This window comes from Saccopteryx leptura, chromosome 5 (assembly GCF_036850995.1).
Source record: "Saccopteryx leptura isolate mSacLep1 chromosome 5, mSacLep1_pri_phased_curated, whole genome shotgun sequence".
Lineage (NCBI taxonomy): Eukaryota > Metazoa > Chordata > Mammalia > Chiroptera > Emballonuridae > Saccopteryx > Saccopteryx leptura.
In genome coordinates this window covers 183780872-183808239 of record NC_089507.1, presented here as the reverse complement: position 1 = coordinate 183808239, position 27368 = coordinate 183780872, and the positions used below count along the sequence as shown (strand labels likewise).

At 38.9% G+C, this 27368-nt stretch overlaps 1 protein-coding gene and 1 non-coding gene across 5 annotated transcripts in view; both read left to right on the top strand.

Moving 5' to 3' along the window:
* Window positions 1-27368, top strand: part of MACROD2 (mono-ADP ribosylhydrolase 2) — a 2059933-nt gene that overhangs the window by 1435236 nt on the left and 597329 nt on the right. For all 4 annotated transcript variants that reach the window (XM_066387117.1, XM_066387118.1, XM_066387116.1 and 1 more), the window contains exon 7: window positions 25622-25652. In XM_066387117.1, the coding sequence (XP_066243214.1) occupies window positions 25622-25652 (31 nt within the window). The remainder of the gene's footprint in view (window positions 1-25621; window positions 25653-27368) is intronic.
* TRNAP-GGG (transfer RNA proline (anticodon GGG)) lies at window positions 8888-8963 on the top strand. The gene has a single exon. It is a non-coding gene; the product is annotated as a tRNA-Pro (tRNA).

The window sequence follows — 27368 nt, the reverse complement described above, 5'->3', positions numbered from 1 at the left end:
CAATTTTGGTTGGATATAGATCAACTATGTATACATAGGCAATCTGTGGGGCTTTGTATGATAAAATAACTTCTATTTAGGACCAAATGACTCAAGATATGCATCCTAAAGCTCTCACTTGTCATTTTTATGGTTAAATCATGATTGAGCATCAAGCTTGCCTAACATTTAATTTCTCTACTTCCTTGCCTTTATTTTCTATATATCAAATCGCAGAAAGTTTTTATTTTGCAATTCTTTTTTCCTTTTGAATAGCAATTATACGCAGTTCCAGAAGTCATGACGATGCAGTTTATAAGTCTTCCAAGTGGGAGAACCAGAACGTGGCAAATGAATGCAGAAATATCAATAAAGAAGGGGTGGGCGATCAGTTCATGTCTCTGGGAGAATAACGATGATTTAGACTGTGTGCTTAATATGGACGCTAATGTGAACACATGTTTGAGGCTGGGCTTTCCCCAAAGCAGACTGTTACTGGGAGTACATGTAGTTGATTTTTAAAGTTGATGCTAGGAACAACTGATAGGGGAATGTGGAAGTAACAATGGGAAAGGCATAAAGCCAAGGTGCAGTGTTGAGCAGGTTACTGCTGTGGGCAACAAGGGCTCGATTCCATGAGATACCCTGTTAGACTGCGTGGAGCATGTCTCAGAATTGTGCTGCCTTATATCCATCACTGAAGTCATTCATCCACTGCCAGAGAGTCACAGGGGCTAGGGGTGAAAAGATACTGGTGTGCAAAGAAACAGTGAGCCTCAAAGGTCAGGAATGAAACATCAACAGCATGTGCTATCCACCAAATTATGGTGAAAACCAAGACTGGCTGAGCAAAGGAAACAAACCCCATGCAGCCTCAGAACCTGGGGTATTGAATTGGCTGTTAACATCTGGCCCACTGTCTTCCTCTTCTTTCCTCATCTTTTATTATGATTTTTAAAATTTATTCTTTTCTTTTAATTTTTCTGAAAGGTTTAAAATAGATAAGTAAATATAAATGGAGAATAATAAAAGGCACTTGTTAGCAAGAAAAATTCTTAGCCAACTGAGATGAACGAATGTAACGGAGGAAAGTTTCAACGAAACCAGAGACTTACTCTATCCACTCCTCCTAAATAAAACTTTTATATTCTCTAGCTCCCTAGGACTGGCTGCCATCACATAGATCTTGACAAGGAGAAATATATCGTATGATAGCATTAATGTGTGATAGTATATTTCGTAATTAGAGGGCAAAGGCAATCATGCGTCCCCTGTTGAGTTAGCGTCCTTGGGTGTATTTGGAGAGTGCTGGCTGTCTGAAGTCCCCCTCTGAGTCAGTCTTTCCAGCAGGGTACCATGCCTTTGTTATAATGTTTCTGCCCATAACCTTCAAGAATCATCATGCCATTTGTCAAATATTCTTAGCTGTTGGTAGGCGTGAAAAACAGAAAGAGGTGAGCATTTTCTACTGGTATTTCACAGACATATGAACTCTATGTTACAATACATGCTCCTCTCGGGCTGCATTTTGTCACACAAAAAACATCCATTAGCAAGCAGTCACAAAAATAGTCATCCAGGCTTATCCTATAAACTCAGTGGTTCCCCTCTAACTGCAGGCATGCCAACAACTTTCATACGAAGTTCACTTTGAGCAGCCAGTCCTGTAGGTAGATCAGGCCATGGAGTCATCCCTTCAACATGTGATTGTAGCTTGAGACAGAGCCATGACCTTGGCTCGGCTCCAAAGGTCTTAGATGGCCAGGCTTGCCAGAATCTCTAGATTCTTATCCAGTCTTTCATGCAGAGATGATGGTGCCCATATGATTTCTCTAGCCAGCTGTGTATCTTGAACACCTCTTATTTCACTAATAAAAAGTTATCTCTAATATAGCATTTGTTTATTAACCAACCCCCTGCTATTTGATAGTGATAGTTAATATAATTAATCTGTTTATGTAGCTATTTCTGAAGAGTGAATACCAAATTAGGACACTTCATGGTAACTCTCTCCAGAGTGTGTACTTACACACACACACACACACACACACACACACACAAAGAGAGAGAGAGAGAGAGAGAGAGAGAGAGAGAGAGAGAGAGAGAGAGAGAGAGAGAGAAAGATTTAAAACCATATTACAACCTAGGCAATATTCCAAAACAAAAACCTTTTATAAATCATGATTTCTTTTTCTTGGCAAAATATTTCATTAATTTGAAATTTCCTATGGTCATTAGTCTGAGAGTTTTGGTAGAGGATGTTAATATTCTTCACATGTAATGTTGCTGCTTTTACTTTGTTAAATGGCTTACTTTATAGCAGAACCAATTTGGTCCAAAGATAAAAATTTCAGGGTTTGAAAATTGTGTTCCATATCCTCCCATCTCCTTCCCTTCTCAGGCACACTGTGAAGGGCTGCATCCTGCCGCAGATGGATGTTTTATTAAATTTTCTCTTTGGCCCTTTAAAGTGTAAGACAAAACTATGATTGCATGGATTCAAATAAACTTACAGAAAGCCATGATTTTCCTCAACCTCACAATGACATTGAGTCTAATAAGTATTAGAACTGTCTGCAAATTACTTAGTTAGCCCTTTACACTGTATCTAAGTGTCTCAATATTATGCTTTGACTGCAATGAAAATTTTAGACTCTGTATGGAGCTGTGAGAAAAATATGGCCTAATGGGAAACACCAATGCTTTCTTACAAGTTAGTCCTTTATTTCCTGACCCATCCCCTCTATTGGTATCGGAAGCAAAATTTCAGTCTGCAGGAGGATGCATCCAGAGGGGTTAATTCTGGGTGCAGCATGGCATCATGGGAATGTGGTCGGAACTGGTGCTGAGCCTGCTGTTGCTGTGAATATTCCTGTGCCTCTTGATGCATGTGTGGCTGCCTAGGCTCTGAGCACCTCCCAGCACTCTCCTCTGTGCCTCCTCTTTTGTTCCCAATGCTCACTATTGAGAGTGATGAAGAATACTTGAAACATTCAGAAACTAAGTCATTGGTAATTAGTTTCTTATTATTTTCCCAAAGGTGAAGCTGCTGTAGGAAAAGAGCTGTAAATAATATTAGTTTTTGCTACCAATTTAAGCATCAAAACAACTTATAATTTTGTGATAATGAGACAAATGACAGCCTGAAGAACAGTGGTTAAGCAAGTTCAAGGGGATTTAATTTTATCCATGCACTATAGATTTTTAAAGAGCTGGAATAAGAATAGAAGAGATCAAGAAGGGAAGAAAATTTTGTCCATTGAAGGGAGTTATTTAGTATGCTTTATGTGTTGCCTTTTGACCACGTCCTGTCTTGTCAGTCAATCAAAACATAGTAAGTAAAACAGCAAGGCATGTGGACTAAATGAACAAAGCTTAAACACAGTTAGGTTAAAGAAAAACCTTGTCTAAAATGATTTCTATTTTGATTGATTTATACAGATTCTTGCATCGATTTCCCAAAGCTGTGGGGCCTCTGTAGACCCAAGCTCTGTCTTCCACCTGGCAATTGACAGCTCTTTGAGATCTCAGCACAGACATTGCACCATTTAAATTATTGAGAAACCTCAGGGTAAAATGGCAGGCCTCTTAAAGCCAGCAAATGGCCCTATTGAGACCCATGCCCCTGTCAGTCCATTCTTCCAGGAAGCTTAGGAATTATTGTGTCTAATGACTACCAGTGGTTCCGTCCTATGTAATTAAGATCCAAATATAACTCTTATGTTCATTTTCTACAACGAAATTTCTTATCTGGACAAATGACCCATTTATAAAGGCTCATAAAATATCATAGGTGAGTCATTACATACTTAAAAATCTCCCTAATAAAATGTATGCTAAGGTATTCATATCTGCATTGCTGATAATTTTCAAAAAACATTCCTTACCATAAGAAACTTGAAAATGCTGTATATTAGCATTCAAGAGGAGAGAAATAGAATAAAGATTCTCTGATTTCATTTGAACAGGTTCGTATTTTTCTCCTATCATTTCAATTCCTGGATGTGATAATGGAGCCACCAGCCCATCAACATAATCTTGTAAGCTTGCGCACTCCCTGCAGAATGCAAAATGTCACGACATTTCTTATAGAATCATGAAACTTTTCTGGGCTTTTTTTTCCCAAATTTTACTCTACATTATAGGTGAATGAAAATGAGGGTTGAGATTCCAGGCACTTTAGAATTCTGAATGAAAGAACTAGAGTGACCAGACTAAGGGAAATTAAATACACCACACCGAAAAGCAACAGAATAATCAATGAGGAGCCTCACTCCTATAGCATGGCCCAATGGGCCACATTAAGGTAACTCCACATTACCAAGTCACCACAAGGAAAGAGTGGAGGTTGAGGAAGTAGAAGAGGAGAAAAAAAAAAGCACAAGGGAAACATTTTATATGTGATTAGGGAGGGTTATTACATATTGGGGTGAGAGTTCAGAGAATATTTAATGGAGATTTTTTAAATTATAAAATAACTGGTCATATATATTTTAATCTAAATGTAGGACACAAGAATTCATGTATTTGTAGGTTATTTTTCAAAGTCTTTAATAATCTCTGCCTTTGAATTACCACTAAGTTCTTGGAAGTTTTTCAGATCATAGTCTTGAGAGTGTAGGTAGTTCTCAGAAATCATTACATAGGACCTTTTTGTCAACATAAAAAAAAAAAAAACATTCACCTGAAGTTTTTACAATAAGGGACACCTCAGCTTTAGTATTAGCAGAAGAATAAAAAATAAAAACACGTAGCAGAGTCTTTGGAAGCCTCCTCATTGGGTAGCATGCTCAACACTGCTGCATATGAACACACTGGTGGGTCATACCTGCCAATTACACTAAGTCAATTAGTTACAATAAGTTTAATAGTTAGACATATCATTGAGAAGTTAGATCAAGCCTTACCTGAAGCTATACACATAACTGGATTTTAAAAAAAACTATAAAAGTGTATATATTTATTTTATTTTGAGTGCTACTTGAAGTTAAGTTGCCTACTGTTAATGCCATAAAAAGCTTTACTGATATAAGGGTGAATGTGAGCAGGGAGATCAGACTGTGAAAGTTCAGTGAGTGATATTCTAAACTCTTACCCCTCAGTGGGTAGTTCTGAGATCAGCAACATTGGTAATATCTGGGAGCTGGCTAAAAATGCAGAAGCTAATACCTCAACCCAGAATCTGCATCTTAACAAAGTCCCCAGTGAATTCTCTACACATTAATGTTTGAGAACTATTTTAGTCCGAATTTCTGGAATACACTGACTGTATCTAAAATATAAGAGTGACATGGGCAGAGAGGTAACAGTCAAAATACTCCCACCAGGAAACAATAGAGACTCCAATGTTGACAGTTCTGTTCACATGAGCATAATGACAAGTGTATTTATCAGAAGGAGATGAGTTAGGACAGTTTTATGGGGAAACAGAAGGGTAGGAAAAGAGTGTGAGCTCCATCATCTGTCGTCTTTCTGGTTTACTACTAACTACTGTGCAGCTTTGGAAGATCAGCCACTTTGGGTATCTATATATTAAGTGGAAACTGATTTCCTTCCTGCCTTCCCCAGGTTTCAATTCATGCTGTTACCTTAAAAAAATAGAACTTGCAGTGGTATTTTTATCTAGTAATTTGCAACTATAAACATGCAGAGATATCACTTGTTATGGCTAGCAGTGACAAATATGGAACGGAACATTGACCATCTCATTAGCCAAAAGCAGGCCCATAGTTTCCATTGAAATACTGAGAGAGACCTGAAGATAGCAGTGGAGTAGGCAGACACACAGAATCCCAGCTCACACCACCGAACTGGATTACAAACTAATTTATGAACAATCAGCATGCAAAACCAAATCTGGACTATAAGAACAGCTCTCAAAAACCAAGGAACAAAGAAGAAGCCACAACAAACCTGGTAGGGAGTGCCTGAATCTCCCCTGCTTATAGGAACAGAGGAGGGGTGAGGCTGAGAGCCCAGAAGGGATATCACTCCAAGGAAAAGAGCGGTAAATACTGCTCACAGCCACTTGACAGGTGACCAGGGAATGAGGTGTGTTGAAAGGGCCAGCTAGTCTTCCAAAGAGAAAGGGGAAAGAGAGAGACAGACAGTGAGGGGCATAGGAATGCAGGGGATGACCTGAGAAGCTGACTCATTCAGTGCTGGAGGCAGCCATAGCTGGGGAAGGGGCTGATCCTTCTACAAAACAAAGTACAAAGTACTTCCAGGTCACAGATCTCCAGACATCTCTCCAGCTCCAATCAGCACAACAAGACACAGCTGAAAACAAGAAGTGGGGAGAAGAAGCAGTAACTCAGGTTTCCATGGAGATCTGAGATACACCTCTCCCTACTGAAGCTGAGAAAGCAACCCGCCCCAAGAGAGATTAACTGGCAGAAGAGGCCTTCAGAGTCTCAGGTTACACCCACCGCATTCCTGGAGACAGTTTCAAATAAGCCCCCTGCTAAGATCAGCAAACAAGACAATCATCTGTTAAGAAAACAAACAAATCAAGACTTCAAAGTGGCCCAAATCTGAAGTGGATTACAAATAATAGCTGATGCCAACCCAAGAGGACCTAGAAATAACACAATTGAAAATGGGAGGCAGACAACACCAAGCCTAGACTCAACCAGCTCTACAAACAAAACACCCAAATACACAATTATAATGAGAAGACAGAGAAGTGCAATCCAAATGAAACCCCAAGAGAAACATACAGAAATGAACTTAGTGATATGGAAATAACCAAACTTCTGGATGTGGAGTTCAAAATAATGATTGTAAAGATACTTAGGGATCTCAGAACAACAATTTTTGGTCATTACAAACACCTAAATAAAGAAATAGCAAGTATAAAAAAGGATATTGAAATATTAAAAAAGAATCAGTCGGAGATGTCAAATACAATATCAGAAATGAAGACCACAATGGAAGGAATTAAAAACAGGATGGGTAGAGCTGAGTATTGAATCAGCAAGTTGGAGGACAACTGGAATGAAGGCATGAAATCAGAGAAGAAAAAAGAAAAGAGACTCAATAAGTCTGAGGAAACTCTTAGAGAGCTCTGTGACAACATAAAAAGAAATAACATCTGCATCATAGGGGTTCCTGAAGAAGAAGAGAAAGAACAAGAGATAGAGACTTTGTTCAATCATATCATAGCTGAAAACTTCCCTCAATTAAGGCAAGAGAAACTCTCACAAGTTCAAGAAGCACAGAGAACTCCATTAAAAAGAAACCTACACCAAGACATATCATAATTAAAATACCAAAGCTAAGTGATAAAGAGAAAATATTGAAAGTTGCTAGAGAAAAAAAAGCCTATCACCTACAAAGGAGCCCCCATAAGGAGGACATCTGACTTCTCAACAGAAACACTTGAGGCCAGAAGGGAATGGCAAGAAATATTCAAAGTAATGCAGAACAAGAACCTACAACCAAGACTACTTTATCCAGCAAGGTTATCATTTAAAATTGAAGGAGAAATAAAAAGCTTCCCAGACAATAAAAAAACTCAAGGAATTGATTACTACCAAACCAATGCTGCAGGAAATATTAAGGGGCATGGTGTAAACAGATCAAAGTGGGAAAAGAATATAGCAAAAGAGGAATACAGCTTTTAAAAATAAAATGGCAATAAACAATTGAATATCAATAATAACCTTAAATGTAAATGGATTAAATGATCCAATCAAAAGACATAGGGTAGCTGCATAGATAAGAAAACAGAACCTGTACATATGCTGTCTACAAGAGACACACCTTAAAACAAAAGATGCACATAGGTTGAAGGTAAAAGGATGGAAAAAAAACATTTCATGCAAATGGAAATGAAAAAAAAGCTGGGGTAGCAATGCTTATATCAGACAAAATGGACTTTAAAACAAAGAATATAGTAGGAAATAAAGAAGGTCACTACATAATGATAAAGGGAGCAATCCAACAGGAAGATATAACTATTATAAATATCTATGCACCTAATATAGGAGCACCTAAATATATAAAGCAGACTTTGATGGATATAAACAGTGAGATCAACAGCAACACTATACTAGCAGGGGATTTTAATACCCCACTAACATCACTAGATAAATCCTCAAGAAAGAAAATTAACAAAGAAACAACAGACTTAAAGGACACACTAGAACAACTGGATTTAATAGATACCTAGAGAACCTTTCACCCTAAAGCAGCAGAATATACATTCTTTTCAAATGCTCATGGTACATTCTCTAGGATAGACCACATGTTAGGGCACAAAACTGGTCTCAACAAATTTAAGAAGACTGAAATCATATCAAGTACTTTCTCTGATCACAATGGCATGAAACTAGAAATAAACCACAACAGAAAAGCTTAAAAATTCTCAAATACATGTAAACTAAATAGCAGGTTGTTAAATAACGAATGGATTAAGAATGAGATAAAAGAAGAAATTTTAAAAATCCTAGAAACGAATAATAGTGATTATACAACAACTCAAAATTTTTGGGACACAGCGAAAGCAGTACTGAGAGGGAAGTTCATAGCACTACAGGCACACTTTAAGAAGCTAGAAAAAGCTCAGATAAACAACTTAACCCTGCATTTAAAAGAACTAGAAAAAGAACAGCAAGTAAAGCTCAAATGTAGTAGAAGGAAGGAAATAATAAAGATCAAAGCAGAAATAAATGACATAGAGGCTAAAGAAACAATACAGAGGATCAATGAAACTAGGAGCTGGTACTTTGAAAAGGTAAACAAGATCGATGAACCTTTAACCAGACTCACCAAGAAAAAAAGAGAGAGGACTCCAATAAATAAAATTAGAAATGAGAGTGGAGAAATAACAACTGACACAACAGAAATACAAAATATTGTAAGAAAATACTATGAAGAACTGTAGGCCAAAAAACTAGACAACCTAGCCCTGGCCGGTTGGCTCAGTGGTAGAGCGTCGGCCTGGGGTACAGGAGTCCTGGGTTCGATTCCCAGCCAGGGCACACAGGAGAGGCGCCCATCTGCTTCTCCACCCCTCCCCTTCTCCTTCCTCTCTGTCTCTCTCTTCCCCTCCTGCAGCCGAGGCTCCATTGGAGCAAAGATGGCCCGGGTGCTGAGGATGGCTCTGTGGCCTCTGCCTCAGGTGCTGGAATGGCTCTAGATGCAACAGAGCGATGCCCCAGAGGGGCAGAGCATTGCCCCTGGTGGGCATGCCGGGTGGATCCCGGTCGGGCGCATGTGGGAGTCTGTCTGACTGCCTCCCTGTTTCCAGCTTTGGAAAAATGAAAAAAAAAAAACAACAAAACAACAACAACTAGACAACCTAGATGAAATGGACAAATTCCTTGAAACATACAATCTTCCAAAAATCAATCTAGAAGAATCAGAAAACCTAAACAGACTGATTACACCAAATAAGATAAAAAAAGTTATCAAAAAACTCCCAACAAAGAAAAGTCCTGGGCCTGATGGCTTTACAAGTGAATTCTACCAAATATTCAAAGAACTAACTCCTATTCTTCTCAAGCTATTTCAAAAAATTCAAGAGGAAGGAAGACTTCCAAGCTCCTTTTATGAGGCGAGCATAATTCTGATTCCAAAATCAGGCAAAGACAACACAAAGAAAGAAAATTATAGGCCAATATCCCTGATGAATTTAGATGTTAAAATCCTCAACAAAATATTAGCAAACTGGATCCAACAATATATGAAAAAAATCATACACCATGATCAAGTGGGATTTATTCTTAGGAGGCAAGGCTGGTACCATATTCATACATCAATCAATGTGATTCACCACATAAACAAGAGGAAGGAGAAAAACCACATGATAATTTTAATAGATGCAAAAAAAGCATTTGATAAAATCTAGCACCCATTCATGATCAAAACTCTCAGCAAAGTGGGAATACAGGGAACATACCTCAACATGATAAAGGCCATCTATGACAAACCCACAGCTAACATCATACTCAATGGGCAAAAATTAAAAGCAATCCCCTTAAGATCAGGAACAAGGCAGGGGTGCCCCCTTTCACCACTCTTATTCAACATAGTTCTGGAAGTCCTAGCCACAGCAATCAGACAAGAATAAGAAATAAAAGGCATCCAAATTGGAAAAAAAAGAAGTAAAACTATCATTATTTGCAGATGACATGATATTGTATGTATATATAGAAAACCCTAAAGTCTCAGTCAAAAAACTACTGAACTTGATAAATGAATTCAGCAAAGTGTCAGGGTATAAAATTAATACTCAGAAATCAGAGGCATTTTATACACCAACAATGAACAGTCAGAAAGAGAAATTAAGGAAACAATCCCCTTCACTATTACAACCAAAAAATAAAGTACCTAGGAGTAAATTTAACCAGGGAGATTAAAGACTTGTACTCAGAAAATTATAAAATATTAATAAAAGAAATCAAGGAATATACAAACAAGTGGAAGCATATACCGTACTCATGGTTAGGAAGAATAAACATCATTAAAATGTCTATATTACCCAAAGCAAATTATAAATTCAATGCAATACTGATTAAAATACCAGTGACACACTTTAAAGATATAGATCACATATACCAAAAATTTATATGGAACCAAAAAAGAACACGAATAGCCTCAGCAATCTTAAAAAAGAAGAATAAAGTGGGAGGTATCACACTTCCTGATATCAAGTTATACTACAAGACCATTGTACTCAAAACAGCCTAGTACTGGCATAAGAACAGGCATATAGGTCAATGGAACAGAACAGAGAACTCAGAAATAAACCCACAGCTCTATGGACAACTGATATTTGACAAAGGAGGTAAGGAAATACAATGGAGTAAAGACAGCCTCTTCAACAAATGGTGTTGGGAAAATTGGACAGCTACCTGCAAAAAAATGAAACTAGATCACCAGCTTACACCACTCAAAAAAATAAACTCAAAATGGATAAAAGACTTAAATGTAGGCTGTGAAACCATAAGCATCTTAGAAGAAAACATAGGCAGTAAGCTCTCCGACATCTCTCGGAGCAATATATTTGCTGATTTATCTCCACTAGGAAGTGAAATAAAAGACAGGATAAACAAATGGGACTATATCAAACTAAAAAGCTTTTGCACAGCTAAATACAATAAGAACAGAATAAAAAGACAAACTACACAATGGGAGAACATATTTGACAATACGTCTGATAAGGGGTTAATAACCAAAATTTATAAAGAAGTTGTAAATATCAACACCAGGAAGACAAACAATCCAATCAAAAAATGGGCAAAAGAAATGAATAGACACTTCTCCAAAGAGGACATACAGATGGCCAATAGGCATATGAAAAAATGCTCAACATCACTAATCATTAGAGAAATGCAAATTAAAACCACAATGAGATATCACCTCACACCAGTCAGAATGTTGCTCATCAACAAAACAATGCAGAATAAATGCTGGCGAGGATGTGGAGAAAAGGAACCCTCCTGCACTGCTGGTGGGAATGCAGACTGCTGGTGCAGCCACTGTGGAAAAAAGTATGGAGATTCCTCAAAAAATGGAAAATTGAACTGCCTTTTGACTCAGCTATCCCACTTTTAGGAATATACCCCAAGAACACCATAGAACTGTTCCAGAAGGGGAAATGCACCCCCATGTTTATGGCAGCATTGTTCACAATAGCGAAGATCTGGAAACAGCCCAAGTGTCCGTCAGAGGACAAGTGGATTAAAAAGCTTTGGTACATATATACTATGGAATACTACTCAGCCATAAGAAATGATGACATCAGATTATTTAAAATAACATGGATGGAGCTTGATAACATTATACGGAGTGAAAAAAGTAAATCAGAAAAAACTAAGAATTATATAAACCCATACATATATGGGACATAAAAATGAAACTCAGAGACATGGACAAACATGTGTTGATAACAGGAGGTGGGGTGGGTGGGTGGGGAGGGGGCGAGGAAAGAGAGAGGGGGTGGGGGTAGGGGAGGGGCACAAAGAAAACCAGATAGAAGGTGACGGAAGACAATTTGACTTTGGGTGAGGGGTATGCAGCATAATCAAATGTCAAAATAATCTGGAGATGTTTTCTCAGAACATACATACCCTGAGTTATCAATGTCACTGCCTTAAAATGAATAAAAACAAGGTAAAAACAAACAAACAAACAAACAAACAAACAAACCAAAAACTTAAAACCAAACCAAACAAAAACCTTCAGTTTAATAACTGAAATCAAAATCAGAAGATCAATTAGTTTGTTAAATGTACACAGTTAGACAATATATTTGAAAATACTGAATGCCACTCAATCTGGAAACAGGCAAATATATAATGAATAATATTATTGATATTCTATTGCATATATATGATAAATTAATTTTATCTGTTTCCAGACTTTATGGCTACTCTCAAATCATTTTATCTCATTCTCTCAAGTATATGTATTTGAAAATGATATTTATATTCCTGAGCACGTGAGAAAGGCAAATAGAAATTACTTAATGAATGCATATACTAAGCAGCTATATAAAGTACCAGAAGAAAGAAAAAGCATTTTTCATTCTGAATAATATTTTTAAGATGATTTGAGCTTATCCTAGAATGCATAACTGCATAAGGCTGATGGTATGCATTTTTTCTTAAATTTCTGCATAAATAGTGGCTATATGATTTAATGTCATAGGGATGGCTAGCTCATCTTATATTAAATATATATTTAAATAAAAAAAAACATGCAGAGATCAGCAACATTAACATAATCTGGGAGATGGTTAGAAATGACTAGTTTCAGCCTGCCTGAAATCTACTGAATCAGAGTTTATGTTTTAGAAAGATGCCAGGTGAGTGGATGCACACTGAGGTCTGAAAAGCTGTGGCCCATGCACTTTCTGCACCAGTGAACTCCCTCTCCTGGGATAAGTGGAGTCTGGGTAAGCCCTATCTGAGATGGTGGACAGAAGAGATACCCATGGGATAGTTGGCCCACATAACTACAAGGGACAGTTGACCTCTGAGATAGTTATTCTTCTAGAAGAACACTAAAAACCAGTAAAGTAGTGTGAAGTGTAGTCAGAGGGATCGTTTATAACTTCTGCAGTTAGATATGACTGAGTGATCCCATCCCATAATGAAATGTTGGTTGAGAAAGGAATGCATTTCCCGGGGTCCAGAAACCTTGAATAACTGGAACTTAGGGAAACGTCAATAATCACTGGCTTCTTCCTGTGGCCTCATAAACTTTTCTTAGTTACATTCAGTGGTATCTGTTTCTAATGAAACAATTATTTTCCATGTTGAGGATGTGTCCCATTTTATGAAAATCTCAAAAAGAAGAAATAGTGACATGCAAGGAGAGGGAAAGAAGCGGGCAGAAACCCTTCCACACACTCAAGGAGAATACAACTCTTGGCAGTAATAAGTTTTATCAACCTGTTACAGGTCTTTTTTTATTTTTTGTACTTAATCAAAATGCAAGTATGGTAGTGTGGTTAAAAATAAAATCCTTCACTGTGTGAAATTACACTTACAGTGGAGTATAAATCTACCAGAGCTAGTGGTAGCTAAAAGTATTCATTTCTAAATCAAATCAAGCCTGGCCTGTGGTGGCACAGTGGATAAAAGAGTCGACCTGGAACACTGAGGTCACCAGTTTGAAACCCCAGGCTTGCCTGGTCAAGGCATATATGGGAGTTCACGCTTCCTGCTCCTTCCTCTGTTCTTTCTATCTCTTTCCTCTCTCTGTCTCTTTTTCTCTCTGTGTCTCCTCTCTCTAAAAAAATGAATAAATAAAATGTAAAAAATAAATAAACTGTAAAATGTAAATCAAATCAAGAATTGGTCCATTCACCTATTCATTCATCTTTCCTTCCATCTTGCCATCCTTTATCTATCTACCCATCCATGCATCCATCCATTAATTCATGTATGTGTGACCTCCTTACTGTCTTGCTAACAATAATGACAACTTAGTGCATACACTAAATTAAGTCCCTAGTAATAGGAAAAAAAATAATCTTTAACTAGTCTTTAGTGAATCAAAAGTGTGTAACATTTTGTAAAACTTGATTTGTTCCTCTCCCAGTGCAGGGTCCAACACTGATTCTTGGTGTGCCCAACAGATCCTTGAGTAATGTGATTTTGTTCAATGTAGTTTTATTACAATGTTAATGAGATGCTGTAGGAACTTATAATGGTTTCCTTATATGTTGTCATTCGCTATCTATGGAAGAACGTATCTATGGTATTAGCTGAGGACTTACTGTAGGTACTGTGAATAACAAGCTGCCTGTGTTTCTAGGATGATCATATTCATGCTGAGATTGCTGGGAAATGTGGACAAATAACTCACCTCCTGAGCTGTCAGACATCCCCTTGCAGACTGGTTGCCTACGTCTTGTTCTCTTCGCTCATTTCCATAACAGACTCCAGTTGATAAAAAACTTTTCACAGTGACTCATAGTCTACAAAGCACAGCAAGTTTGAGGCCATGAGTTGCAATTCTTCAACTTGGGAAATATGACTATGATCAATTTCCTTTATGTTTCCCTTTCTTGCTTTTCTTCACTTAAGTCATTCCTACAGGATATATCTTTTAGACACCTCTTTCTTAGTCATTATCCTCTAATTAATTCCCTTGTTAGATATGAAGTATACATTAGGCTTGACTAACGTGTTACTTTGTGACTAAGGAAAGAAGAATTTATTACTTTTATATATTGACTCAAGCCGCATAATCACAACTTATTTTATTTAAAGCCTTATTCTTCACAAACCACACTGTGGTTTAGGCCCCACGCAACTGTCAAGAGCGTCTCACCTGACTCCCATAAATGTGAAATGGAGTCAGGTGTTTGCATCTTTAATTGACTTAAGAAGTGAATGTATTCATGTGGAAACCCATCTCCTTTGCTATGTAATGTTTTCAGGTTCATATCAGGAAATTACAGAGGGGTTGAAATGGAATTGCCCAATTTGTAGAAAGAACAACATGCTGACATTTTAAGAGATGTAACAGACGTCGAAAAATTTGCAAGCATAAAACCTACACGTGTCGGCAATCTAGCAATCTGCTCCCTCTGCAGTTATATGGTGTGTGACGCGTGAGTCTGCACAGCCTAGAAGGGGCCTCAGCTCACCCCGGGGGGAAAGCAGGCTGGGCATGAGGAGGATGCAGTTGTCCGGTCCAGCAGGGGTGACGAAACGGCACTGGTCAGAATAGAATAACACAGTGGTTCTCCAAGTGCCCTAAGCTTCAGTTCCCTGGGTCCAAAGCGTCTAAATCTTCAGTTTTACTGTTACCCTAATCTTTCATTTGTGGCAAAGTTTCTACTGTTCTGATCTGGTGGCCAGTGCCTAGAAAGGTTTCATACTGGGTTAAGTAGAAAAAGAATCCTCATCTGAAATCGGTCCTTTCTCAAGGCCTGAGGATGCTCGAGATGGACTCTCCTCCTCTCTTCGACTGTCTCCTCTCCCTTGACCTCACTTACTCTATTCTTCAGGGAGAAGTGCTCAGAATTGGAGTCTGAAGATTAGAGCTTCTGTCTGAACTTTTCCTCTTAGTCACAGTGAGTGGCTCACTCGTTCCATCTGGGGACAGTAATCCTAATGCCTCTTCACAGGCTTGTGTGTTTTTGTGAAAGACAGCAAAGCCCATGTGAAAATGTTCTGGAAGCTTTAGAACTTACTAGGTGGTATCTTTATTGCTTTTTGTTTTCTTATGCCACAAGAGCATAGCCGGAGCTCTGGGCACCCTGGTGTCTTGCCGGTTCCCATGGTCCTTCAGTAAATATCAAAGGAATATTATCCCTGTCCTGACTAAAGGCTGCTCAGTTTGTTAAAAGATCATTAGTGAGGCTTGGAAGAACATTTGAGACACGGGCTGGCTAAGATCTGGCTGAGTTACTACACCATTGTGTCCAACTCAGAGACTGAGACCCTAGCCCCTCACCACCCCAGGGAGCCAAGGCTTGGAGGCTGCTCCTCTAGAAGACCACCTGTGTTTCTTATTTTGTGGTTACTTGTTAATGGGTTTCCATAAATATTTTCTCTGGAAGTCAGACCTTGAACTTTCTTACTGAGAAGGCTATGAAGATACAACTGATTTTTAAGGAAGCCAGGGATTGACTCAGAAGCATGGGTAGATAGTAACTCTGACTTGGATTTGTTTATCAGACTTTTTATATGGCATGCATTCTTTGTGCCTCAAACTCAGGACAGGAGACAGAAAGTCCCAGGGCACTGCCTCCTCCCTACCCAGCTGCTCTGCATTCCCTCCCAGGTATACTTTTTTGGCAGGACCCCCGCCCCTACTGGTTTCCAGGCGGATCTCAGTTGCTCAAGTTTCTCGCGGTCTTGAGGATGCTCCTCCTCCCTCTTTGTGGGTGTATACGGCTATCCGTGCTTTCTCTTCTCCCTTTTCCCAACACTGACTGGAAACGACTGTATGGTCTTTTTCCTCTGAGCTTCGCCCTGGTTTATTTTACCTTAAATGTTATACCGCTAGCCACACCATGGTTAATAGTAAAAGAAAGGTCTGGATTGGTTCTCCAAAAGCTGACTCTAAGGTGAGGATTTGGGGGAGATGGACTTATTAGGAAAATTCCAGGAAAAAAAGGAGGTGAAATGTGAGGAAATGAGACTGGAAGGGGAGGATGGGTATCAGGCCAAATCCCAGGGGAGGGTGAAACCAGTGGTGATGCTCACCAGAGGGCGAAGGCCACCTCTCAGCACTGGCCGCATCAGGGAGAGGGTCCCTTCGTACTGGCGCCGCCCCACACCCCACCCAGCCCCATTAGTTAAGAGCTGACTTGGGGGGATTTGATTCCCAGACACCATGCAAAGCAGGTTTCAGCAACCCGAGGCAGTCCTGTGACAGTGGCGGTGTGTGTGTGTGTGGGGGGGGCACACACGGGCAGGGTCATGTGGGATTGATAAAGAATGAGACACTGACAGGGTCCCTTACAGCCATGCTGAGGAAAGCCCTCCAGAGCTTCCTTGGGAATCCTGTGCCACCTCAGGTGGTACTCTGGCCACTCCACTCTCTGGGCTCAGGACTTCTCCTTGTCACTGCAGCCCCTCCCTGCAGCCACAGGTAGGCATTGGCCATGGCTATGAGCTGTGAACCTTTCAGTCTCAAGTGGCTCATTTGCTTCTTGGGGGGTCTGCAGTGATTGACTGCTGTCTCCACTTCTCCAGTCTCTGCAGTGGAAAAGGTCACTTGAGGGCATTTCCTCACGATCCCCAGCCTTTGATAAGAGGGATGCAAAATGTCTGTAAATACATGCACTTAAGTTGGAGGAAGATGGGGAATGAATACTTACAAAATTGGAGGTGATTAAGGTTATTGAAAATACATCATTATAGGGACATTTTGCTTCCATAGGAGTTCTCCTACTGCACAACTAGTTTGCTGTGCTATGAGAAGGGTTTTTTTATTTTTTAATTTAAATATCTTTGCCTCTTCCCTTTACTTCTATGTAAAATGAGTTTACGAATGTAGGCATTTTGGAAGAGAATACACATTCTCTTGGGTTCAGCTGGTTTATGGAGGCCCGCTGTCACTATCCCAGTCCTACTGGTCACATGAGCAGGCTTCAGCAAAGGCAGGTTTCTCTCTCTGCTGGTTTGGGCATTTCGCATCTAATAAATTCATCTTGGATCTAATCCAGCTGTCTTCTTGGAAAATATAAAGTTTAGAAGACTGCGACTATTCATGGCTCTGTAATAGTTTGCTTTATGCAGCGTGGAGTTGTCGTTGTAAACAGGAAAGCAGCTGGCGATAAATGACTTTATGACAGCTATTTCGAAGGTGTAGTGGAGAAAACAAAAGCAAAATTATTGCTCATAATTACGGTGCCTGGGTGGGTTCACATAGTGCACTCCAAACCTTCACTGGCCGTTTCCATCTGATCTCATTCAGTCTCCTTTAAATGTTTCTGACCTTCAGGTTATTTAACTTTGGAAATAAGAGGTGCACTGAAATTATTTCCATTTTCCAGTGTAATTTGTTAAGGAGTATCCTTGTGTTCTCTTTACCCATCTAATGGAGGGAGAGTGGAATTATTCTCTCCTATGTAAAAAAATGCTTTTATTGATTGATTTTGGGGAAACAGAGAGGGAGAGAGAAAGAGAGAAAGAGACATTCATTTGTTGTTGCACTTAGTTGTGCATTCATTGGTCACTTCCCGTGTGTACCCTGAGCAGGGATTGAACCTCAACCTTGATGTCTGGGGACGATGCTCTAACTGTCTGAGCTTCCTGTGCTCACGTCATACTATTGACTATGATGGCCTGGAAGGAGGCAAGGAGGGACACAGCTGTAGGAGAAAGTTCTCACGCTGCCTTACTACACCTGTGTTCCTGAGCCTCTTGAGAATGTACTCATGTCTTATTTGTATAAATAATAAATAGTAAAGTAAAAAAAAATGATACAATTATTTCTCATATAAAATAATAAGTAAGTCCTTTAGTTAGCATTTCTTCCTCTGACCTTAAGCAAGTTTGCTTTCTTAGCTTTATTCTTAGTCATGTTTATTTAAAAAGGGTCGTATGTTCTTTATCACGGGAGTGTTTGTAAAAGTGAATCAGATAATATGCATAGGGCCCTTGGCCCGGTGCTCAGCACAGCGTGCTGACTCAAGAGCGACAGCCATCACCATTGCCACGTTGCCTCCTCCCACGTCCGAACACAAGGAGGAGTGCAGGGTGCTATAAAATGGCCTGTTTCTCTGTCACCTTTATTCTGAGCTATAGAGAAGGATAACAGGCTGTTTTATAGCATCATAGAATCTAAGAGCGGAATAAGCCATCTAGTCCAACTCTGCCCCTTTATAGATGGAGAAACAGGCGTTGTGGGGACCGTGCCGTTGGCTGTCAGGTTTTTATCGCTAGTGAGTGACCTGGTCTCTTCTTGCCTTCTAATTCAGCAGTTTTCAAAAAATTCAATACTATTTTTAATTCAATAGGTTTTTTTTTTACTTCAATACTATTTACTGCATCAATGTTCTCTAAGTGTTCACATTCCACCTTTTAATGTGACAATTACCTGATATATTAGTAGACTCTGTAAGTATACAGTTTTATTTTCAAAAGAAACTTTATATTGTCACCCTAAGTGGGTGACATTATCCCTAGTTATAATACATTATAATAACTTATAGTTTTAGCATATTTATATTATTAATCATAGTAATGTTGTGTCACAAAAAAGTTCAAAACTTAGTGAACAACAAGAAGCATGTCTTCCTTGCTTGCGTGACAGTGTGTGAGTTGGGGCACAGCTGATCAAGGCTGGGCTTAGTTGATCTGCTCTACTTGTCTCTTAGCCTCTCTAAACCAGCAGCTACAGGAAGCATGTCCTATTCATGACTTTTCTCCAAAGGCAAGAGTATAGAAGTACAAGCCTAATGACCATGTCTACTGTTATTTCATTGGCCAAACCAGGTCATATCTATCATCAGTGGGACAAGGAAAATGCATCCTCCTCTAGTGGAGGAACTATGATATCACAAAGCAAAAAGTATAGTAGAAGGAGGGATGAAGACTTGGGGAAAATAATAGAGTATATCAAAATGATATGTCCATATTATATACATTGAAATGGCAATGCCCACCTGTTTGCCACCTCAGAGTATCTTGCATACTTTAGAGATAGGCCTATCACAATCTGAGAAATACTCAAATATTCTTCATCTGGATAAGGGAACTATGGCATAGCCCTTTATGCTGATAACCAAATATCTAAAGACAAAGAATGCTATGTTGAATTTCGCTGATGTACATTTTCTCAGATTCTAACTTCTTTGAAAGCAGAATGCCTCATGAACTGGGATGTTTTTCAACCAAGCATGGTTGTGATAAGGTTTCCCTGGTTGTCATTCCTGGTAGGTTGATTGGACAATGGCAACTCTTTGACTTTCAACCAACCAATTAACCAATTAGGGGCCATTTGAGGAGAAGGTGTGCATCTTGGGTGCTGTCTGAAAAAAATTTATTGGCAGTGAGGGCACCATCTTCGAAACTTTAGGGAGAGTGTCATATTAGAGGCCTGGAAGAAAAGTTCAGGGTCGACAACTCACAAATGACTGATCAACACCTCTAATCTCAAGAGCACAAGGGTGAAACTTTGGAAAAGTTACATCAATGATTCTGTTTTGAAAGTGAGTCAGAAGTATTGAGCTCTGAATGTGGGGAAAACTTAACCAAACTATCTTCTCTTTATCTATGCTCTAGAACAAGATGTGACTTATGACAATATCTAAATAAATCCAAAATAGAAATTTCAATAAATACACACTAAAAGTCCTAAAGAATAAGGGAACATTTGTTATATTTAATTTAAAGAGTTTCCTCTTTCTTAGTGGTATACAAAGTTCAACAAAACAATAGTGTTTTTTGTTTGTTCATTTGTTTGTTTTTTACAATCAACAGCTTTTTCAATTCAGTGAAATGTGATGTATAATTAATTAAAAGCACTTAAATGGAAGGTATATAGATAGCATGATTTTGCTTGCAAATAATGGAAAGTCTAACTAAAACTGACTAAGCCAGTGTTTTTCAACCATCGGTCTGTGGACCAGCGCCTATCCACCAGAAATTTCTATACAACATAAGGGTGGTTAATTTTCGTGACAAGCATGAAATTTCTGGCAGACTGATAGTTGGAAAACACTGGACTAAACAATAAGAAAAGTGTTGGCTTAGCAATTGAAAAATTCTAGAAATTGGGAGCACCTTATAGTTCATTTATACCAGCAGCTCCGTGACATCAGAATTTTCCATCTACTCTTGTGGCTAAGAACAGGGCTGCTTACTTAGGTCAGTCAGTGACTTCCTATAAAGCTGAGGGTGGAATCAGCCCTACTCAGTTCACAAGTCTGCTGCATAAGCAATAGGTGAATGGTGATGACCATGGACAAAGAGGAAGAAACTGGAAGAAACTCCCACTCTGCAGGAATGTATAAACTGAGACTCATGGGTCAAGGACAAGCCAGTGAAGGTTATGGTGTTGTTGGATTGCCTTAGTTTTGAGGTACTGTTAGGGTCAACAAAAAGAAGGTGAGGGGGTATTTCCTTCCTTGCCCTCAAATTATTAGAATGGGATGGATGAGTGGAGACAGACATCAAAGAACATGGGAGACAGTACACAGCCATAAGGATTTGTGTTTTTACAAATCTACTTGGAAAGCACACACTGGAATAGGAAGAATTTTTCTAATCTATCATTTCACAAAAGGAAAATCTCTCACTCTTCAAATCAAATGATTATTTTTCCTCCAAGAGAGCAAGGGTATGCTGATTCGGGGGGGGGGGGTCTGGGTAAAATTCAAGTGCTATGGGGCAGGTTTCTGAGGGCTATATGTTTAGATCTGGTTAGCTAGAGACTTTTCACTTCTGGGTCTTGCTGGAGGGAGAATATGGAGCCTTACAAATTAGGCTGCTGAGGTCATTCCCCGGGTTCTATAGGTGACTGCTGAGCTATGTGCATTTCAAACAAACCAGGCTCCTTGGCCTGAGTTTTGGTAAATCTACCATCCTTCCACGGGAAAGGACTTCCTTGGGAGATGGCTATCTTAACTATGGCTTTGGAATAAAGAAATCCCACGCTACTCACTCTGGTGGCTCCATCAGAAATGTATTATGGCAAAGAGCACAGACAATGTGCTGGAAAATCTCCTAGTTGAGCTCATTGCTCACCTTTTTTTTCTCTCCTCAATCTTTCTCTCTCTGTCTTTTTCTCTCTTTAATAATAACAAGTGATTAATGGAGGAGATTTAATTTGGATGAATTATATGCAAAATTGTTTTACATAAAATATTTTTTTCCATAATATTGTATTTCCCTCTCTGCTTTATTATTGCCTTTCTGTTTGAATTAGAGCGATGATACTACCAAAGTTATCCTCCATTACATGTCTGTTTGCCTTCCCACTCATGGCAATGATGTCATTTTCAGATGAAGCTATTCGTCCTTGTTAAAACCTACAAGGCAGTTAGTACATACAGACTCAATTATTAAGCTGCATGATAGATTCCAATATAGAGCTGGGAGCTGAGGCCAATGAGAGCTGCCATTAACTGTTCAGTATGTGCTCTCTTTTGCTAGACCTGATGGGAGAATACCTCATATGACTGAGCCTGAGAAAGAAGCAGGTTCTGAGACAGAGTTTAGGGTGCAGGGTGAGTATTAAGGTGTGCCCTTGGAATCAATACTGGGAGAAGAGAGGAGAAAAGAGCAAAAGTGGGCAGAGGGAAGCTGGTACAGCCCATCAGTGTTGCAGCAAATTGAGGCAAGATGAGCCAAGGCCTCTATACTCTGCATTGATTAGTTATTAGATGTGCACTGTGTTGGGAAGGGGCATGACCTTGAGTGCGGTGGCTTTAGCTCCTCAGACGGTGTTTGGAAAGGCACCCTGGCAACACTTCTGGGTTCTAGGCCATGGATTAGAGGGCAGTGGCCCTCAGCGAGGGTGATTTTGCCCATGGAATTATTTTTGTCTGTCATGATTGGGGCATGCTACTGGCATAGGCACATGCTATTGGCATAGTGGATAGGGTCTAGTGATGCTGCTAAACATCTCAAAATGCACAGGACAAGCCCCAACAACAAAGAATTGTCTGATCCTAAATACCAATAGTGCCAACCATGGGAAGTTCTGCTCTAGGCAGTAAGCCCCCCCCCCCCCTTGAATGGAAATCTGTTGCTTACTCATCTGATATCCTCCCATAGACCCCTTGAGGCAAGTCTCATTATCAGGAACTAGAAGGATACCCAGATGGGAGTGAAAGTGGACTTGCTTGTTGAGAGCATCGTAGTATGTTCTAGCTTTTGTTTGATGTCCATGCAGCAGTTCTTGAATCCTTCTCTTTACCTACTGCAAGCACAAGATGGATGACATTTGTGAGTTCAGTTTGCCCCTGTGGAATTCCTGGGGCCTGAGCTCTAAAGCTCACCCAAATTTATGTCATGTAAAAGACACAATGGGACATGAGTGAGCATAATACACATTGTAGGGATGACCCTGACTCGCCTTTCATTTATCTTTTTAAGCAGTCCATTCCCATTCTCTGAGCCCTTACGATTAATAACAATTTGCTTACAGTAGCTTGCAGTTGATTTCACAGTGAGAACAAGCCTACTCATCATCCTGGGAAAGGGTCATAGAGAGAATCCAACATTTTCAAAATTTAATTCATGCCCTCTTTTCATGATTCTGTATCACTGGAAGTATTTAGTCATTCAACAGCATTCTTCGGGTTTTATTGGCACCTCAAAAACTCAAGGAATCAAATAATTAACTCATTAATCATTATAAAATAGCTCCTATTCTATTCCAGAAATTGTCTTATTTTCTTGATAGAAACCTGAACATGAAATAGTAGGGGAACAGGATAAATAAATCTATCATTTTGCAGACATATAGGTGAACTTAACAGAGTAAATCATTGTTCTCTCTAAAGCAAAATTATATACCTTCTGACTCTTTAAATAGATTATCCATATAATGAGTATAAGCATACAGTTTATAAAAAGTTAAGGAAAATAAAATGTATATATTTAATCACCAAATATGAAAAAGACAGGTGTTTTATTATTGTTGAGCTTAATAATAATGCTAATTATTACAGTCAACAGCAACTGCAGTTTTTTGTTTGTTTGTTCTTGTATGTTTCCAAAGTTAGAAGTGGGAAGGCAGTCAGACTCCCACATGCACCTGACCAGGATCAACCCAACATGCCCACCAGGGGGTGATGCTCTGCCCATCTTCGACATTGCACTGTTGCTGCCAGAGCCATTCTAGCACCTGAAGCGGAAGCCATGGAGCCATCCTCAGTGCCTGGGGTCAACATTGCTCCAATGCAGCCTTGGCTGTGGGAGTGGAAGAGAGACGGAGAGAGAGGAAGGAGAGGGGGAGGGGTGGAGAAGTAGATGGGTGCTTTTCCTGTGTGCCCTGGCCGGTAATTGAACCTGGGACGTCCACATGCCAGGCCAATGCTCTATCACTGAACCAACCCGCCAGGGTCACAACTGCATTTTTTGACTCTCTAGGGCAGTATTGGTCACTTAAAAAAAATCTATTATTAATTCCCACGCACATTTTTCTATGGCAGATGCTCTTGTCTTTAACCCTTTGAGTAGTGAGGTTTTTTCATGCTCACTGACCCCCAGGAGTGAGTTTGGTTTTTTTTTCTTCAAAAAATGAAATTAGTTCCAGTTGTAACTAATTTATTAACTTAAAATCATGTTTGTTTGATAACCAATTTTTGGAAAGAAGAAGAACATACCTTTGCCTTTTATTTAATGTTGCCATACACATTTTTAAAATAAAAATTTTTGTATGAATGCACTCTGGATGATCAGGAGGCAAAAGAACATATATGAATGTTCATACTACTCAAAGGGTAATTTCAAAACTCAAAGACCAGAAGGATGAAAACAACCTGGCAAACTTTACATAGAGGTACATTGGCAGAGGAGATTGCCATGCTCAGATGACGTTCTACTGTCACAGTCTAATTTAGAGTTAACTTTGTTTTTTACATATGTTCATTTACTCTTTCAATTGAATTTTTAAAACATTGCTAAGTAAAATGTGGTGTCTTCATCAGTTTGAGCGCCTATAGCAATTTGGCACAAACAGGGTGGCTTTAAACAAGTAATATTTGTTTCTCACAGTTCTGGAGGCTGGGAATCCAAGATCAGGGTGCCAGCAGATCTGGTGTTTGATGAGAGCCCTATTCTTGGTTGGCAGATGGTCCTTCTTCCCATTGTACCCTCATGTGTTGGAGTACATCAGTGTTCCTCTTACAGGAACATCGATCCCATCTTGAGGTTCTGTGCTCAGGATCTAATCTGGGAACATATTTAGTCTGTAGCATGTAGTATAAGCAGTGCTATGCCAGTAAATGTTTAAAAACCAACTTAAAAAATGAGTATGTGTATACATAATTTTAGTTTTTAATTTTGCTGATAAAGGGAATGTGAAGCACACAAATACAAGAATAAACTATATATAATGCCCTTTATTATAAATTTTATATAGTTAATTGATTCTTACCAAATACTCTTATTACAAAATTTTGTATTCATAGCCAACCTATGGTTTCAGTTAACCCACAAGTATAGTCTAACATGAATGTTGACTGATATTACAGATTTTAAGCTATTAACACAACATCACTTAATGTGGAGCTGGGACAAGATGCTCAGTAGCACACCATTACATAGTTTTTGCCCCATACACATAGGATAGACCTAAGTAACCCAAAAAGCAGAGGTAATAGGAAGATGTGGTAAAATAAGTAGGAAGTAATGAGATTATTTCTGAGTCTTTGTTTTAGATATTACATTACATGTTAATGAATTTAATTTCTTATGAATAACTATATTTAACAATTGGTTCACAAGATTCCTGACATTTTAACAGTTGGTATGAGTGCTGGTAAGAAAATGTTTTCAGTGAATCAAATATGCCTGTTTCCACAGTGTCCCCTACTTCATCTGAGTGAGGGTCAAAGCTCTGAGTGTGTGGTACTACCCCATTGTTAAGCAAAACAGGTGTTGAAATAAATGGTGTGGGTACTATCCCAGTGTTAAGCAAAACAGGTGTTGAAATAAATGGCAGAGTTCTTCATTTAAAATTTATTGTCATTTTTGTGGTTTATTCACAGGCATTTCCCTGCATTTCGACAGGCATTTATGGTAAGTGATCTAGCTTTATATACTGTTCGTACTTCTTTATTTTGTTGTTAAAGGTGAGATTAACAGGAAAACTAAAGATTTTTCTGATGGATATAGTTTACTGTGATTGAAAGAGACTCAAGTGCAGGTCAAATACTATCAAGGAATTGCAAGAGGCTATTTTGATATTCTCTTGTGTTTTTGAATGCTGTTGTATTAGATACCATGTATAATGACTAGCCAAACTGTGGCTTAATGTCCTTGTTAAAATACAAATTTTGCTCTAGTAGGATTTGACCTCTGATAGTTGTTTTTTTTTTTATTACAAAGTCTGGTTTTTCTCTTAGATGAATCACAATGCATATGAAACCTAGCATTATCATTATTTTGTTGTGAGTTAAAAACTAATAAACATTAAAATGCAAACACTTTTCTATATCTGTATATTTAAATTAATAAAAACCCAAAGAAGTGACTGTTAATAAAAAACAAATAGTTTTAATAAACTACAAAAAAAAATTTGTTTTTGGTATTGATGGATTGTTTTAAGTAGTGACTGCATCAATCACAGACAAAAGCCAATGTTTTCGTATCATTTGTTTTCACTAGCCTAAAGCTCTGTAAATATTCCTTCTCTACAATAACTCTTCCCTAATCATTTTCGTTAGGCTGTCAATCAATCTGTTTTACAATATTCAGTTAACATGGAGTTTATCTGCCATTGTAGGTTTTCTGATCAAGCAAAATAGATTACAACCTTTCTGAGCTCAAACTTCTCATATGCGCACTCTTATCTGGAAAATAAAATATGTACCAATGTAAAGACATGATGTACAGAGTACTGTTATTGATGGTTGGTTTTTGTTTGTTTTTGTCAAGGAAAATCAAGATTGTCATGAGAAAGCATTCTTAAATTGAGAACCAGTTCTGTCATGGAGTTTGATTTGACTCTAGACAAGTGAAGATTTTGGCTCTTGATTGGGTAGAACTTTGCACATAATGCTTCCTTTAAGCAAATATTTAAGAGTTCTATCTGGGAGGCACAAAGAAGCACAGTATGCAGTGAGATCCAGAGAAAGAAGGCATGCCTTAAATTATTCAAGAGTGTGACCAAATCCTTTTCCTTTAATTTGGGTCAGGCCAGTATTTTCCTCTTTATTCTCATCAAAATCATCAAAAGAAATACCAGATTGAGAAGAATTAAGTCTCCTACCTCAGACATCAATCTATGTCTCCTCCCATAGTAATAAACTGAAACTATGTCTGTTTCGTCTCTGAGAATCTCATAATAACGTGTAAGAAATTTCAAAGGGTGAATTAAACATGATACACTTAAAAACAGAGGGGGGAAATGAGACCTTGGATGGTGGGCTCAGTGATAGAGCATTGGCCTGCCTCATACACATCCCTGGTTTGAATCCCGGTCAGGGATCTGCTTCTTCACCTCTCCCCATCTCCCTTATCTCTTTCTCTCTATCTCCCCCTCCCACAGCCATGGCTCAGTTGGAGCAAGTTGGCCCTGAGCACTGAGGATGGCTCCATGGCCTCACCTCAGGCACTAAAATAACTTGGTTACCAAACAATGGAGCAATAGCCCTAGATGGGCCAAGCACCCCCAATAGGGGGCTTGCTGGGTGGAGCCCAGTTGGGGTGCATGTGAAAGTCTGTCTCTCTGCCTCTCGCCTCTCACTTAAGAAAAAAAAGAGGGGACGGCCTAAAAAGAAAATATAAAACTGA